Source organism: Lacerta agilis, chromosome 11 (assembly GCF_009819535.1).
Source record: "Lacerta agilis isolate rLacAgi1 chromosome 11, rLacAgi1.pri, whole genome shotgun sequence".
Taxonomy (NCBI): Eukaryota; Metazoa; Chordata; class Lepidosauria; order Squamata; family Lacertidae; genus Lacerta; species Lacerta agilis.
Window position 1 is genome coordinate 16,916,820 of NC_046322.1, and position 16,430 is coordinate 16,933,249.

A 16,430-nucleotide genomic window follows, 5' to 3' on the forward strand; every position below is an offset into this window, starting at 1 on the left:
TTCTCAGCCAATCACCCATTCCCACCACCCTTCTGAGTAATACCCCTCCCCACTATCTCCCTATATATAAGGGTCTGGTGACTTTTGTTTCAGTGTATCTGAAGAAGTGTGCATGCACACGAAAGCTCATACCAAGAACAAACTTAGGTGCTACTGGAAGGCATTTATTTTGTTTTCACTATGGCAGACCAACACGGCTACCTACCTGTTTCTTACACCTAAGAGAGAATAAATTTTCTAAGATTATACATGATACAGCATGTGTACAACATCTAAACCAGGGCCCTCCAAGATGTTGTGTTTCCTCGCAAGCCACACTTTCCAGCTCTCCCACCACTTCCAATTTCCTGGCACTACACGTGTGCCCAGTCATGCCCAAGTGGGGAGTTGCCTGTAGTTGCCATTTATAATCCTAAACCTCTTTTTCATAGCAAACTATCAAATACATAGCTGTATGATTTCCACTTTTATGTCTAAGCACCTTGTGTAAATTCTATGCAAAATTAAAAGAGAAGTCCATTTTTAAAATAATTTTAATTGCCAGGGCAAGATTATACAATGCATTTTAATCCAAAGCATATAAAACTCTTTCACTGCTAGAAAAATTTAGTAAAAAAAGAAGAGAAACAACCTGCCATTCTGACATTCTATGTAAGGTTAGTTAAGAACACACAACACCGAACTATGATAAGCTCCACAGCTTGTTTTAATGCTTTAATAAGCATTTGACTTTTCAGATTCCAGTGCAGTGACAGTTCATTCCACCTGAAGAAATAGTTGTGCATCACTCAATGAAGCCGTTCTAATTTAGCCTGTAGAGATTTAAAGTTCCCTGTAATTGTCTGTACAGCTAGTGTTGGACTTATGGACTGCAGTTCAACAAGGTAACAGCTAACAGCATCCAAGCAAATATTTGTGAATCGCCGCCTAAAGAGAAGGAAAGAAAACAGTTTTAGTTTATTGTTGGGATACAAAGACCCAAAACTTTGTAGAGAAATGTGCTGCCTTTAAATCTTAAGCTATAAATTAGGGTCAGTGATCTTCTACAACAAAGCTGGCAATGGGATATGCTGGTGGTTGTAGTGGGATGTGTCAGTTCTGAGCAAAATGTATACAATGTAGTATGGTAAGAGCCTTCAGTCTGCTTTCTTTGCTTATGTTACTTTCCAAATCACCACTTATATTATTTATTTAATTAAATTTCTATACTGTCCTTCATATAAGGTTTACAGGGTTGTTTATAATATAAAAACACAAAGTAACAAACACAAACCCCACCACAAACACAGTTTAAAAGGCAATAGATTGTTTAACTGGCCAAATGCCAGGCAGAAGAGGAATATTTTTCCTTGCGCCAAAAGATATGTAATGAAGGTGCCTGGTGAGCCACCCTGGTGAGAGCATTCCACAAGCAGTAAAAGTCCGTTCTTGGGATGCCACCCTCCAGGCCTCTTGCAGAAAAGGCACACAAAGGAGGGTCTCAGATGATGATAGCAGAGTCCAGATCAGTTCATCTGGCAACCATTTCCAGCATATATTAAGTCTGTTTACAGCATCTGCATTCAAAGAAGTACCTTTCAAAGGCAAGAATTTTGTTAGGTTCTTGCACAAATGCTGATAATAATACATGGATACATTCCAAAAGGTGCAAAGGCTTCTTCATTTTACTCCAGTATGGATCCTGTAAAGAAAAAATAAAAATACATGAGAATTTGGAAATTATTCATCAACATGTTGAGTGTACAACCGAGTGCCACATAATAACCATTCTGCATTTGAAAGAACTTAATTGTTTGCCTAGTGAGATCAAGCAGGCTCTGTGTACCCTTTCTGAAACCTGCTAAAAACATTCTTGTTTAGACAAGCCTACCCACATGCTTAGAAAGTTGAGACATTTCTAATCCATTTTAGTATTTTAAATGTTGTATGTTTTAATGTAGGATTGTGGTTTTCCCCCCTTGTTATATCTTTTTGTAAACCGTTTTGAGATTTTTAACAATGAAGCAGCATATAAATTGAAATAAATAATTTTTAAAAAACCCAAAATGTCAATACACAAAAATACTAAAATTTATGCAATGTTCCTGTTATAACAAAGAAATGACAGATTGTTATGGACTGAACTTGTATGTCAGGTTTTATTACAAATTTCATAAGTTTACCTAGCTAATACTGATGTAGAGGGTTCTTTCCTATCCTTACATAACCTCCAGAGTTCTTGAACCCCCTATCCCACCACATGCAGTTGTACAAGCCTCCTGCTTACCTTAGCCGCCCTCCCTTGCCAACTTATGTTGCAACTTATGGCAACTCTGTCATGGGCACACTAGGCTCAGTTTACATTTAAAAATGGTGGTTCACTTTCAGCAACTGCAGCTGAAATAAGGCTTGTTGCAAAGTCAATGAGGCTATGGTTTATAAGGCACAGAAAGGAACAAGGAGCTCCCCAGTCACAGCAACTGTTCAGAAGATGGGCTGTGTTCTTTAAAACAAAAAGATTTTGTCAGTGCTCTATAGCACTGGTCTTCAACTACTGGGTAGTTCCCCAATTTAAAGTGGCTCCTGCTTGTAGCATCACCAGTCTTGTTTTTAAAGAAAATGAAAGAAACTGAGTAGGGAGAGGGGTAGAAGATGGGGGGTAAAAAAAGAGTAACAAGTTATTCTTTTTAACCCTTTAATCATTGTGTACAAGGCCAGTATGTTGGTAGGTGTGGCATTTTTCACCCATTTGGTGAACTGCACTTGTAAAATTCAAGTCTTATATACAGCTATTAAAAATACAGGAGCCTATGGAAAAGTAGGTGGCAATAGGCTTGACTGCTGGACCTTACTAGATATGATACAGATGAGTGTAAATACAGCTGTGCCAGATAAGATTTGGCTTGGCTGCAAAAGCAGACTGAAGGTGCTAACTTGGTCCCCACCTGCATATAAGACTATAGGGGAGGAGAAGCAGCAACAAATGAAGCAGCAGCAGCAGCGAACAAAGGTCCTCAACACAACCTCAGAGGCAGCCGAGGCAACAAGTTGGTATTCTACGGACCAATTTAGTGAGCTCATAGAGTCACAATCTACTACATGAGGATCAATGCCTACTAGCTACAAACACATTTTGAATGTCTGGCCCAGTACAAACCTAGAATTTTCTTCCTGTTAATATATCAGCAGTGATATACCTTTAAAAAACTGGTATTCTGTGGTCCAGCCCCATCATTTGTGATGATATGGAATTTAAGCAACAGATCAACAAGAAAATATGCCAAGTTTTTCCTCTTACCCGTGCTTTGAACAGGTGATCATATACTTCAAGAAGTCTTGGTAGCGGCACACCAATTTCTTGCATTGTGTAAGTTACAAAACCCACATCCCAGTTCAAAGAACAAACTTGTTGTTCTAGATACTGCACTAAGAAATCTAAGGGAGGGAAATAATGGACAGTGAGATGCAAAACATTTGCTGCAAAGTTTAGTTGCTATTCTTTGTTTTATATACCTGTGAATTCCTTCACTTAGTCAACCTGACAGGAAATCTACTCAGTAGATGTTTTAAAAGATGTGGACACAGTGCAATACAGGAAGTTCTGAAGAGACTGTTTGAGGACTCTGACCATTTGACTTCCTAGCTCACAACAACAACTAGTTCTAGTTCACCGATAACCAAAGGCTTTCTGCTCTTTTCAAGTTTGGCTTGACAGAAATGACTGAGAAGGTGCTTGCATCACCTCCATGTGTAGAGAGATGACTATAGGCAAGGACAAAATCCCTGCTACCCTAGAGTTCAAGAAACATGTGACCTATGCATATGCATACCCATTTCTGGGACCTATAGAGGCCATAAAGAAGAATGTGTCTTTTAAATACTCAGGGTATGACTCAACTGCATATGAGGGCATTACCTCTAAATGGAAAATTGTGTGCACCTTCCACATGCTTATAACACTGCTCCTGTGCTCCACATGGTCACTGCCTAGTTACTTCTAATTCTATTCAGAGTAATTCAGATGTTGCTTTGAGCCTGGGTACATGCAGAATCTATTTGAAACTAATGGATATGCGCAGAAGCCTCCTCACAATCAAAACACATTCTTTCCAGTTTGCAGTCTTCTAAGAGCATTCAGTCAAATACATATACAAGGTCCTTATGGGAAGGCTCCGAGAGGAGTTTATATGTCTCAGGACAGGTCTTGTGTGGAAGCTACATCCTTCCACATAATCCTTTTATTTGTATGCTGCCTTTTCAAAGTTAAAGCCATGCTCAAGGCAACTTACAATATGAAAATAATTACATAATTACAAACTTAACAAAAGTAGCAATAAACAATGAAACATCAAAAATGACACATTCAAATTGAACAATTTCCACATAAATAATGTCTAAAAGATACAAATAACAGCAACCCCCCCCAACCCAAGTCTTTTAAATCTCACACGTTCAGGCAAATTCTTAAGTAGGGCTTCTCCCACACACCCACACTTTTAATAAATATTTTATATGGAATTTGACAGCTCAGTACTTGATAATACAGAAGGTACTGACTTTGATCTAACATAGACTCCTGGAAGAATTATTGGATTTATTTCCTGTTCATTCTTTGTTTTATTCTGTTATTTTATTTTTCAGTATCTCCAAATAGCTTCAATTTGAATTATATACCTAATGGAAAATAGCGAGGTGTCCCAGCATAGATTTTGCCAAGCATTACCATCTTCAGGCTAAGAGCCTGCATTCTGTCAGGAGCACTCATAGTCACACTGTCACTCAGCGCTGAAATAGAAAAGACACTCTTTTAGAAGATCAATTAAATGCTTGCATTTATGTTATTTCCATTTTCAACACTCAGAACAAACTTTAACAAAAAAATATTTCAATTTACCCTTCTACAGATGGGCTATGAATGAGTTTCCAGTTTCATAGGACTCCAGATGGTTTAAAAAAATATTCTGGTGATACAAATTATGCTCCCTCTAGGCTAAGAACACAGAAACCATGACACCAAGCTTTTTGGGAGAGTTGTTGAATGTTTACCGTTAATAATAAAAGTAGGATGAAATGAACTCATAAATAAAGCCTAGACCCTTCATTTGCAAGGTGTTTTTTTTTTTGCTAATGAATCTGACAGCCTGCTTGCTGAAGAAGGTTAAGCTACTCCGCCAAGTCTATGCAGATCATATTCTTGCTAATAAACAGCTGACTCCAACTTGCGTGGTGTGATTTAATTCTAGCTCACTCTTGTCAATTCCTTCCCACCCCGCAAACTGGACTGAAGAGCAACACAGAAGTGAGTCATTCTATAATGTTGTGTGCTTCTAGGCATCTCTTCTAAGTACTTGAACCTACCTTTATCAATTATTTCTTGCCAAAGTGTCTGCACTAAGATAGGATCCGAATGACCAGCGCAATGAATAATAGCCAGTTTACATTCTGAGAGTTTGAATGGATCAGCAAATTCCCCATAAAGCTGCAATTTAAAAACAAGTGTGGTCATTCACATAGATCAATGCAGAATGAAGTATAAATGGATTAATAGGCAGTTTACAGACATTAAACAAAATACTGAATAACATACCTTTACCCTAAATAATAAATAAAATATTTTCTTTGAAAAACTGTTCAATCTTCCGATAACGGAGCTCCACAAGAAATATGCATTATATATATATGTGTGTGTGTTTCCACACACGAGTGATGACTGCTAAAGACAGCACACAACAGTGTATTATAAAAGAACTAAAATAAAAGGAAATATGTAAAATAAAACACTTTTTTAAAAAACTGGTGAGGCAGAGCAATTTTTCTTGATTAAGTGGAAAAAATGGTTTGGGAGATATCAGATGAATTTTTTGCACAATACAGAGAAGCCTGGGAATGTTTGTTATTATTGCTATAAGATCACCTTGCTAATTTCCATCAACTCAGAATCCAGCTGGGAAATGGCATCTTGTACTGAGGAATGATGAGAACACTGACGGTGTAACGCTTCCTGTATTTGAAACTGAATCCTTGCAACCTGGTTAAAAACATTACAATAGTCTTTAATTAAGAGCTCAGTGAACATCAGCAGCCACCTACAATTAGTTCCAACACAAAACATTTCACTTGTTACAATGACTTGTTACACACACAACACATATGGACTCTGAACTCGGCAATTCAAAACAGCTGACTAGGTCTATATAGGCAAAGTTACTCCCTTCAGATTAACAGGATACCAAGATGTTTGGATAAACTAGGCCAGTAGCAAACTGGCAGCCATTTCAGCCATGGTGTTACATAATAATGGTAGCTTGCTCGAGTTAGAATGAAGTCCTGTGCCGACACAGTTGAGGTGGCCTCATTATGATTGTTTATTTTAGCTACCTAAATACCACTTAGTTACCAAAGTTTCTAAGTGCTGCCCATAAACAGTACGTAAACATATAACAGATAAGCTTCCTGTTTTTAATAATTAATTGATTTTATCTAAAATGCCTATTTTAATATTTTATTTCAGCTGCTGGAATCTCCCACGAACACAGTCCTGGATTCTCCAGCATCACCCCTGACCACCTCCACCAGCTTGATAAGGGAGATCCATCAATGCCATCTAAATTAATTATCGTACTTACTTCCATTTTCTCTTCCAATTCATGCAAAAATTCACCATCTGCAGCTATTGGTGAGATGGCTGTGGAACTCTTAGCACTCAAAATGGCACGTGCAATGTATTCAAGACGCTGCTGAAGTGAGATCTCAGTGCTGTTAAATGACATAATGACGTGACTAATGTGGTAGCTTCTATGAGCAACTATCACAAGAATGTTAGCTGTTTTCAGTATTTTAATCTAGTTCTTCAGTCTCTCTATTTCTCTGCAGTGCGTTATTCTTTGTCTAACTGCTCTAACACCATTACTCCTGTATCTCCTCACATCTTGCACCTTGGTCATTTCTTCTATACCATCTAGAAATACATAGAAACCAATAAAAATCAGTTTTAGAAATATTATATACAGATGCATGGTCTGATAATGTGGTCAAAACTTATCAACTGCTATCCACAATAAATTTTCTCAATGCATGTAAATGCTTTTATGTTAGCAGCTACAGCCACATCCTATATTACTGGAGTCCCCCACGCTGTATGCCATGGAAAAAATGCTTCCTTGTTGGTGTCTTAAGAAAATATTGCTACTTCTTTAAGGCTAGTTGAGATTATACCTTGGGCATGATTGGGAGTAAGTTTGAATCACTCTCCTCACCCATATATAGCCAAAAGAATCTCCAGACCAACATTACAAAGAGGGGGCTGCAATCTCTCTTCCTCCTATTTCAGGTGGGGTGCTGAAAAAAGGTCATTCCTAGTATAGAAACAAGGTGATCTCTTCCTCCATTGGCAGCAGCTCAGGACCAGGGAAGAGAGGTTGCAGGCTGGATAGGAACATTCCACAAGCCACATCTGGCCCATAGGCTGGAGCAGGCATAGTCAAACTTCGCCCTCCAGATGTTTTGGGACTACAACTCCCATCATCCCTAGCTAACAGGACTAGTGGTCAGGGATGATGGGAACTGTAGTCCCAAAACATCTGGAGAGCTGAGTTTAACTATGCCTGGGCTAGAGAGTCTCCATCCCACTCTACATGCATACTCAGAAAAAGCTCTGAGTTCAAGTTGTGCCTAGGATTGCAGCCTGAACCCTAAGTCCAGTTCTCCACAACATGAATTGCATAATTAATTTTATGTTCATATACGTGATTGCATTTGAACAGAATTAAGCCCCTGATTTACCTGCAGATCCATTTCAAAGCTTTTAATAACACTACACAATTTGTGGACCCACCAGTCAAACACAGCTCGCCAGCCAGCCATGTATGATGACTCATCGGGGGGTCAGTAATCTTGTTTTTGAGGCAAACTTTGGGATGCAATCACAGGAAGATTGTCAAACACGTTGAGCCCCCAATACCTGGTCAGTAGGCTTGTTCAGTTTGATCAGGCATGGCCAAACTTGGCCCTCCAGCTGTTTTGGGACTACAACTCCCACCATCCCTAGCTAACAGGACCAGTGGTCAGGGATGATGGGAATTGTAGTCCCAAAACAGCTGGAGGGCCAAGTTTGGCCATGCCTGAGTTTGATGAATCACAAGTTCTGTCCTACCTTAGTATCATAAAGATTGCTTCGCAAAAATTTTAACGTAATAACTAAATGAGACAGGAAGTACTCCAACCTGCCCTGGGACCTTACAGTGAAGGCTGAGCAATAAATAAATAATTAACAACATTAGATGCAATTACCGATAACAAGCTACCCTTACCTATGCATGTCTGCCAATTTTGCTAGTACTCTGGCTGCATTACTAAAACTTCCGTTTTTCTCAAAAAACCGCCACAGAAGATCCATATAGCGAACTTTGTTTTGATCAACTTTGGCCATACGTGCCAAATATGGCTCCAGAAAGGGAGAGTTTATCTGCAGGAATCAAGGGGGGAAATGTAAAGTCCTATTAGCTCGCTAATGCAGTGCTTTATTTATCAAATGTGACTAGGAAGTTATGTATCTTAAACACCATACATTGTATTCATCAACTTGTTCTGTGACCTTACTTACTTGCAGCAGTTTATCTGACAGATCAGCTTGGACCAACCAGCTGTAAAGAGCAATGCTAAAAAGTTCATCCGTAGAACGCTGGGCCAATTTTAGCATTTGTTCAAACTGCAATGAGAGAGGGGGTGGGAATTGAAAAAGATCTCTAACTGTATATTTTTATTCCACTTTTAGTTCTATTAAGCGTTTCCTATGCACCAGTTTAAATTCCTCTAATGAATAATACAGGTGAAGGTTGTTAAACTGTATTAACAGCTTCACAATAAATTTACAGTAAGTCAGTAGTCTGGATCTGAAAAACCATACATGTCCCAAAGGGAATTTTATCGAATAGCAGGCCCTTCCTGGGCCTACTCAAGGTCTTCCTTCAGCATAGCTAAAGCAGTTCTTTGAATCCTGGATATTAGATTGATGACAAGTTTAAAAGTACTTCCTGGGCAAAGTTAATGGCAATTCAGTGTATGCCATGTTTTTTCTTACATGATGCCCTGCTTCTTCATTGCTCAGCATATTGGGATCTGATGTCAAGACAGGAGGACCAGGTTTTTTGGGCACGCTGGGAGACTGTGGAGCAGCTTTACTTTGATTGACTAACTCCTGGAGAGTGTCCGTGATGCACTTATAGCTGTTTAGCCTGCGAAAAAGTGGAAATCACAGGAAAATGACTCATAAGCAAAAACTTCCAAGCACCCACAGCAACAATTTACTGTCTTGCATATGCATGTTATTTTGTGCAAGATAGCAGAAGCTTTGACTCTTAACATCACTTTCTAGATTGCTAGAGGCTGGAATGGCTGTAGAAAATATGTAGGAATTTGTCTGCCATTCAAAATAATTAGTGGATAAAGCAACATAAAAGAAACACACGGCAACCCACTCTGTCACTTCCTTGGCTTGTTTATCTAAAGGTGTTATCTGCGGGGTCATGGGGGATGACAATGGTGAATCTTAAAAATTTGGACCCTTTCCATTTCTCAGGAAGGTAAAAAATAAACATTACAATTGGTCACTTTTTATTTTGACATAAAAAATCCCTCATATCTACACCTCTACAAGATATTAAAGTGTACATAGTTTTTGTAATTTTAAGTAGCCATTTTTACCATCAATGTGCCTTTTCCCTATCTGTGCTCACAAATACAGCTTTTGTTGTATTTAAGGCCACAAAGCCTGGAGAGAGGAGTCCCAGTGCCTCAGGTTAAGCCCAGCCCAGGTATAGGGAACCTTAAGGCACTCCACTCCTCCTTTTGGCTACTTTATTTCCATAAATCCACAACCTCAGAAAACAACTGCTAACATCTCTGTCCTAAAACTCACTTTGGGTTTTAGTAAAGCAAACAGTCTAATGTGTCAGTGCCTAAATGTTATCGAGCGTCAGAACAACTTGGCCACAATAAGGAAATTTTGCTCATGGTGTGACTATTTTCCACCTACCCATTTTGACTCTCTGGCACCCTATCTGCATAACCTAGCAATTCTAAAATACAGACATGCCTTTACTCTTGCAAGATTGAATGTGTTGCCCTCGGCTGTACTTGAGGGAAGATTCCAACAGATTCCACACGAAAAACGCTTATGTCCCTGTGGAGATGGCAGCACTGAATCAGTGGTGCATGCCCTTCTGGCTTGCACGCTTTATAAAGACTTGAGGAATGAGGTTATCACCCCTCTTCTATTGTCCATTCCAGGTTGCCCAACCACTGCCATAAGTGTCCTTTCTCTTGGTAGATCAAGATGAGCAGGTGACAGCAAAGGTTGCAAGTTTTTTAGCTGGGGCAATTAGAATAAGCTCCACTATTTGACTATTGATTCAAAACCTAAAATGTATTTTATATAATTGACTTTTTATTTTTATTTTTTTGTATATCGTATTGTTGTTTTATTGCTATGGCCGATGGCTGACGCAAATAAAGATTCATTCATTCATTCTCTGTCATGAAGAACATTTCAATTGTATCCCAAAACTTGCCTTTCCTGGAAAGCCTGACATCCAACAACATCTTCCTCTGGTTCTCCATTTTTGTAATAATGGAGTCCAAGACCTTGGGGATCTTTCTTCTCTGCAGCCATGAGAGAAAGTTCTACCACACCCTCATAGAAACGTACTTGAGATTAAAAAGAAAAGAAAAAAATACATCAACAGGGATAAGAGTGAACATAATACAGAATATTGACAAAATGAATACAAACAACCTATTTCAAATTAGAAAATGCGAAGTCCTAATTATCTGATGCTGTGGGCTGCAGGGGCATCTGTGCATCTACCCACATTTTAAAAACTAAGTTCCTCTGTGAAGCCCTGGAAAACTAGGTTTTCTCAATTTTTCAGTATTCTATGCAAGGACAGTATAATTTGAACACATGCAAAATCACAAGTACTGTGTGATTAGTTTCTGAAACCCTCAATTCACGTATTAAGTGTTACACAAATGATATCAGATTTCTCAATGATAAAATATACCTGATGCACACAAACATAAAAATTACAGGGAATCTCATTCTTCCAGTAAGAAGACAGGAGTTAGGGAGTGGGAGAGGGTGAAACACAGCCATGAGGTTGGTTTGGAGGACCCAAAAGTTGGCAGCAGGAGCACACTCTCGCTCCGTGTTTCCTATCTCTTCCTCTTATTTTAAAAAATCTGTTCTGCAAAAAGCAGGAGACTTTTGAATCTGTTCACTGCAGAGGCAGAAGAAAGAATAGTTTCAGAGAAGACGTGGGAAGGTGCCTCCAGTTGCAGGACCCAGCCAGTCTTTCTTCCGAAGAGCCTGCCTGCTGATGAACAGTGCAGAGAGCACATCAGTGTTCTGGGCCACTGGATGGCAGCAGATAGAAAAAAAATACAATACAACATATATTTTTCCCTAACTGATGTATGGCCATCACTTCCTATACTGTTTAATACTGATATTCCCGTAGCAGTTGGTCTGCAGAGATAAAGATGGTTGATCGGTAGAAATTATGCTCCTAAATCATGTCCCTTTCTTTCAATGGGTGGGATTCGACTAAGTTTTACTCAAGTGTACACCCACTGAAATTAAAGAACATGACTAAGCTAGGTCCATTACTTTCAATGGGCCTACTCTGAGTAAAACTTAGTTGAATACCACCCACTGGGTCGGTCTACTCTGAGGATGACTTAACACTGGAAACAACACTATATTCATAAAGTTGAGGTTCAGTGATTCTTGTAACTCACCTTGCCTATACTGTGCACAGACATTGGCAAGATCTACCTGTGTGCTAATCTGTTGATATTCTTTCAATGATTCTCTTAGCATCTTCTCTTTTTCAGATTTGTTCTGAACTTGTCGGGAACGCTGAAGTAGTTCATTTGCCTAGTAAAGACACAAGCAAAGATCAAAGTCTGCATTCTTCATTTGAACTTCACACAATGAACATTCAGTGAGAAGCCAAGGTCTATAGCAGCTTTGCACTGCATGTTGATTTACTGAGATGGAGGTTGAAGCATCCCTCACATTTAACGAAGTCAATAAATTCTTCTACTTCCTGGAGAGAAGTGAATTATTTTTTTTGTCTAGGAAATTATTCTTGTGCTAAGCAGTCCCCTTATCCTTCTACAGATCATAACACTCATCTTCAATTGTTTTCTTAAAACGATCGCAGTAGTTTAATATTAAATATTTTCCAGTGACAACTGTTAAATTTTAACACTTCTGTATGTGTATTATTCTGAGCACAGCATGACACAATGCAATTCTCATATTATATTGCCCTCAGTAGATGCAAAAATAGCACAACAAAAAACCCCACCCTTACTTCTTCTCATAATGGTTACTATACCATACCTTGGAACAGATAGCATCATCTGTGCTGTAGAGCAGTGGGCAGATGTCTTGTAAATGTGAACTGATCCCATCAACAGCAGCATGGTCTCTGATGTAACAGTTGATGAGGGATGCAATAAGGGCTCCAGTTAGCTCTCTGTCTCTAATTACCAAGTCTCTGAAAGTAGTCACCTTCAGGTGTTCCTGAAGCTCCTATCGAAAAAGCACACCCCCAATTTTTACTGTAAATGTTTTTTATTATTTAAATTTTGCAAGAGAAATCCTGCTACATTTACATTACAACAAACCATCAAGGACAGCATAATTTACAGCACACGTTATCTTTTTAAAAATATGCATAAGATTAAAATAACTTGGATGATGTCAGCAGAGAAGGGCACAACCTGCAAACCACCCTCTACATCTGCGTGAAGCTGTTTTAATAAACCAATATAAGAACTCACATCATAATTATAAATTGTTTTGGTACTTTGCAGGTTGCCTTTTAAAAAAATGAGGCACTCTGAAATCTTTAAAAGACTGCAAAACCATTAAGTGATACCTATTGTCCAGAAGATCCCAATGTTCTGCTTTGAGCAACAAAACTCCTATGTTTTCCAGGTCAAGAAGCAAGGAGTGCTGCGGCACATACCTTCTGAAGTTCACCCACGACAATGTTGAACTGATGCTCACAAAGAAGCTTCCACAGTGCCAAAGCCTGGCAGGTTTTCCGAACAAGTTGCTGGATGCCTTGAAGGGAGGCCTTCTCTGCTAATTGTGCCTCTGCTACAAAAGTGAAACAGGCACTGCTAAATTATAACTTATTTCTATCCCCTGAACATGTCATACACACAAGGGTGAACGTGTCAAGTAACAGGTGCTTTCACAAAATGTTTTCAAGCACTAGAAACAAAGAACTATGTGGCATGAAGGGATCGCTAGGCTTATCCGGCTTTAATATTTCTCTGCTAGGTAGGATTCACCAGGTTTAAGCGATCCCTAATAATAATAATAATAATAATAATAATAATAATAATAATAATTTATTTATACCCCGCCCATCTGGCTGGGTCTCCCCAGCCACTCTGGGCGGCTTCCACCAAACATTAAAATACATTTAAAATATCACAGTTTAAAAACTTCCCTAAACAGGGTAATGCAGTCATAATGAATAACAAGATGAAGGATGATTTTTTTTTTCATAATTCCAGTAGAACCTTGAAGATTAACTAAATATAAGCTTTCAAGGTATGAGCTTTCGTGTGTAATACACACTTCGTCAGATACTCTGAAGCAGAGGTCACTTCAACCTTATAACTGTTGATGACTGTTATGGCAGTTGGTCCCACAGGGAAGGGCAAGGGATTTTTAAAGGGCTAGATGACCAAAATCAGCTTTAGTATGTATAATGGGAAATGAATCCAATATCTCTATTCAGATCAGGTCTCTCCATAGTTTTTAGTTTGGTAATGAGTTGTAATTCAGCAACTTTTCTTTCAAGTGTATTTCTAAAATTCTTTTGCAATAAGACAGCTGCATGCTTTAAGATCTTGTATAGAATGTCCTGGGAGACTGAAGTGTTCTCCTATCCTATTGGTTTCTCTGTTTTATGATTCCTGATGTCAGATTTATGCCCATTTATCCTTTGGCATAAAGTTTGTCCTGTCTGTCCAAGAGCTGAAGGGCACTGTTGGCATTTGATAGCACATATAATGTTGGAAGATGAACAGTTAAATAGGGTTGAGATGGTATGTCTGATGTTATTGGGGCCAATAATGATGTCCGGGTGTATGTGGCAGCAAAGTTGGCATCTTTATTTATTGCAGGCTCTTGTGCCAGTGTCCATGTTAAGTCTGGTTGTTGTATTATTGTGGGTGAGGAGCTGTTTAAGATTGGGTAGCTTTCAGTAGGCAATGAAAGGTTTTCCTCCCAGAGCTTGGGAAGGAGAACTGTCATTATCTAAGAGATGTTGCAAATCTCTGATGATGGGTTGAACTGTTTTAACTTGAGAGCTGTATGTGATTACTAGTGGTGTTCTATTGTTTTCTCTTTTGGATCTATCTTGCAGCAAGTTCTCTCTGGGTATCCGTCTGGCTTGGTTGATCCTTTTTTTAACTTCATCAGGTGGGTATTTTAGTTCCAAAAAGGTTTGCTGTAGGTCTCCTAGGTGAGAGTCCCTGTCTGTAGAGTAATGGTAATGCAGTAACATTGAAAAAGAACTGTTGTTACCAGGCTGGTTTGTCAGCTGAAGGCTTTAACTTGAAATTGCATTCCATAGGCACAAGAAGGGTTCAGATAACTTGAGTATGTTATGCGGATAGCTCAACTGGTAAAGCATGAGACTTAATCTCAGGGTTGTGGGTTCAAGCCCCATGCTGGGCAAAAGATTCCTGCACTGCAGGGGGTTGGATAAGATGAGCCCCGTGGTTCCTTCCTGCTCTACAATTCTATGATTAATTTCTGGCAACTATTCGCTGATAGTTCATTTTTTCTGGAACAGATTTAGATGGACCAGCCTATCACTACCTATTATTAAGGGCTAGCCTCTCTCTTTCAAACAGTCTCAAAATATTCATTGTTTACTATTAAATCTAGAGATAAATTGTCCCAATGTATTTTTCTTCAAAGATTCATGCTAAAGAAGAGAGAAAATAAAAAGAGCTATTTATCTACCATGAAACTTTCTCTGGAGCTCTTGCTGCAGTTGCTGAGAACTTCCACCATCGGACCGCATGAATCCGAGTAATCGCTGCTGCAGGTTAGCTGAGGTGGCAAAGCTTTTTCAAGAAAAACAAGGAAAAAACGTATACAGTATATAAATAGGGTATGGTGTGCTTGGGGCCGTTGCATGCCAAATACACAGTAGTAAAAACTGGTTTAGTTAGCAGAAGCTGTTTAATATGTTAACACTGAACTCAGATTCACCATCCTTTTAAGCATCCTTCAAAGCACCTTAAGTCTGGCTATCTTGATTTTGTCTGGGAAAGGCCCTCTAATAAGAAGACTTAGGGACAGGTAGGGCAAACAAGTTCTACTTTGTATTTGCTGACCTTGAGTCTCCCAGAGGGCTGTGAGCCGTAAATTAAAGTGCTCTGGGAGTTATTAGGAAGCTATTCTAGACCAGGGGTCTGGCATAAGTCAGTTTAGTACCTACGGCCCAAGGATTGGCAGGTTAATGTACAGTTCCTTTTTGGTTCCCCAAAATCCTCATTTGTGGTTTCTGATTAAACTGTAAAAGTGCTGGTAGTTCACAGAAGAAATATGGTTGCTCCAAAAGCAATTTGTGACTGAAAACTGGCCTAAGCTGTATTTTGTAAGCTGCTATAGAGACCTAAGGGACCCAGGTGGCGCTGTGGGTTAAACCACAGAGTCTAGGGCTAGCTGATCAGAAGGTCGGCGGTTCGAATCCCTGCCACGGGGTGAGCTCCCGTTGCTCGGTCCCAGCTCCTGCCCACCTAGCAGTTTGAAAGCACGTCAAAAGTGCAAGTAGATAAATAGGGACCGCTCCGGCGGGAAGGTAAACGGCGTTTCCGTGCGCTGCTCTGGTTCACCAGAAGCGGCTTTGTCATGCTGGCCACATGACCCGGAAGCTGTCTGCGGACAAACGCCGGCTCCCTCGGCCTATAGAGCGAGATGAGCGCCGCAACCCCATAGTCGGACACGACTGGACCTGATGGTCAGGGGTCCCTTTACCTTTACCTATAGAGACCTAACAAGTTGGATAATATATCTGATATAAAGACTACAAATATACACCCATAATTATTGGAGATACATATGTTTTCTAAGGGAACAACTCAAACTTTCATACCAGTTATCTGTACAGTGGTACCTCTGGTTACGTACTTAATTCGTTCCGGAGGTCCGTTCTTAACCTGAAGCACCACTTTAGCTAATGGGGCCTCCTGCTGCCGCTGTGCCGCCAGAGCACAATTTCTGTTCTTATCCTGAAGCAAAGTTCTTAACCTGAAGCGTTACTTCTGGCTTAGTGGAGTATGTAAACTGAAGCCTATGTAACTCGAGGTACCACTGTACAACACAACTGTCAACCACCAATGCTTGTTTT

The 16,430-nt window shown here is 39.5% G+C and overlaps 1 protein-coding gene across 1 annotated transcript in view; it reads right to left on the reverse strand.

Annotated features, from left to right (window-relative positions):
• Positions 1-516: 516 nt before the first annotated feature.
• NUP155 (nucleoporin 155) overlaps positions 517-16,430 on the reverse strand; it is a 35,123-nt gene continuing 19,209 nt past the window's right edge. Inside the window, exons 21-35 of the mRNA XM_033164136.1 lie at positions 15,038-15,141; positions 13,017-13,150; positions 12,386-12,577; positions 11,776-11,914; positions 10,548-10,683; positions 9,059-9,212; positions 8,582-8,686; positions 8,289-8,443; positions 6,606-6,735; positions 5,894-6,007; positions 5,338-5,458; positions 4,654-4,764; positions 3,278-3,414; positions 1,575-1,681; positions 517-927 (exon numbers count right to left, since the gene is read on the reverse strand). Coding sequence (XP_033020027.1) covers positions 789-927; positions 1,575-1,681; positions 3,278-3,414; positions 4,654-4,764; positions 5,338-5,458; positions 5,894-6,007; positions 6,606-6,735; positions 8,289-8,443; positions 8,582-8,686; positions 9,059-9,212; positions 10,548-10,683; positions 11,776-11,914; positions 12,386-12,577; positions 13,017-13,150; positions 15,038-15,141 — 1,978 coding nt within the window. The 3' untranslated portion in view covers positions 517-788. The remainder of the gene's footprint in view (positions 928-1,574; positions 1,682-3,277; positions 3,415-4,653; positions 4,765-5,337; positions 5,459-5,893; positions 6,008-6,605; positions 6,736-8,288; positions 8,444-8,581; positions 8,687-9,058; positions 9,213-10,547; positions 10,684-11,775; positions 11,915-12,385; positions 12,578-13,016; positions 13,151-15,037; positions 15,142-16,430) is intronic.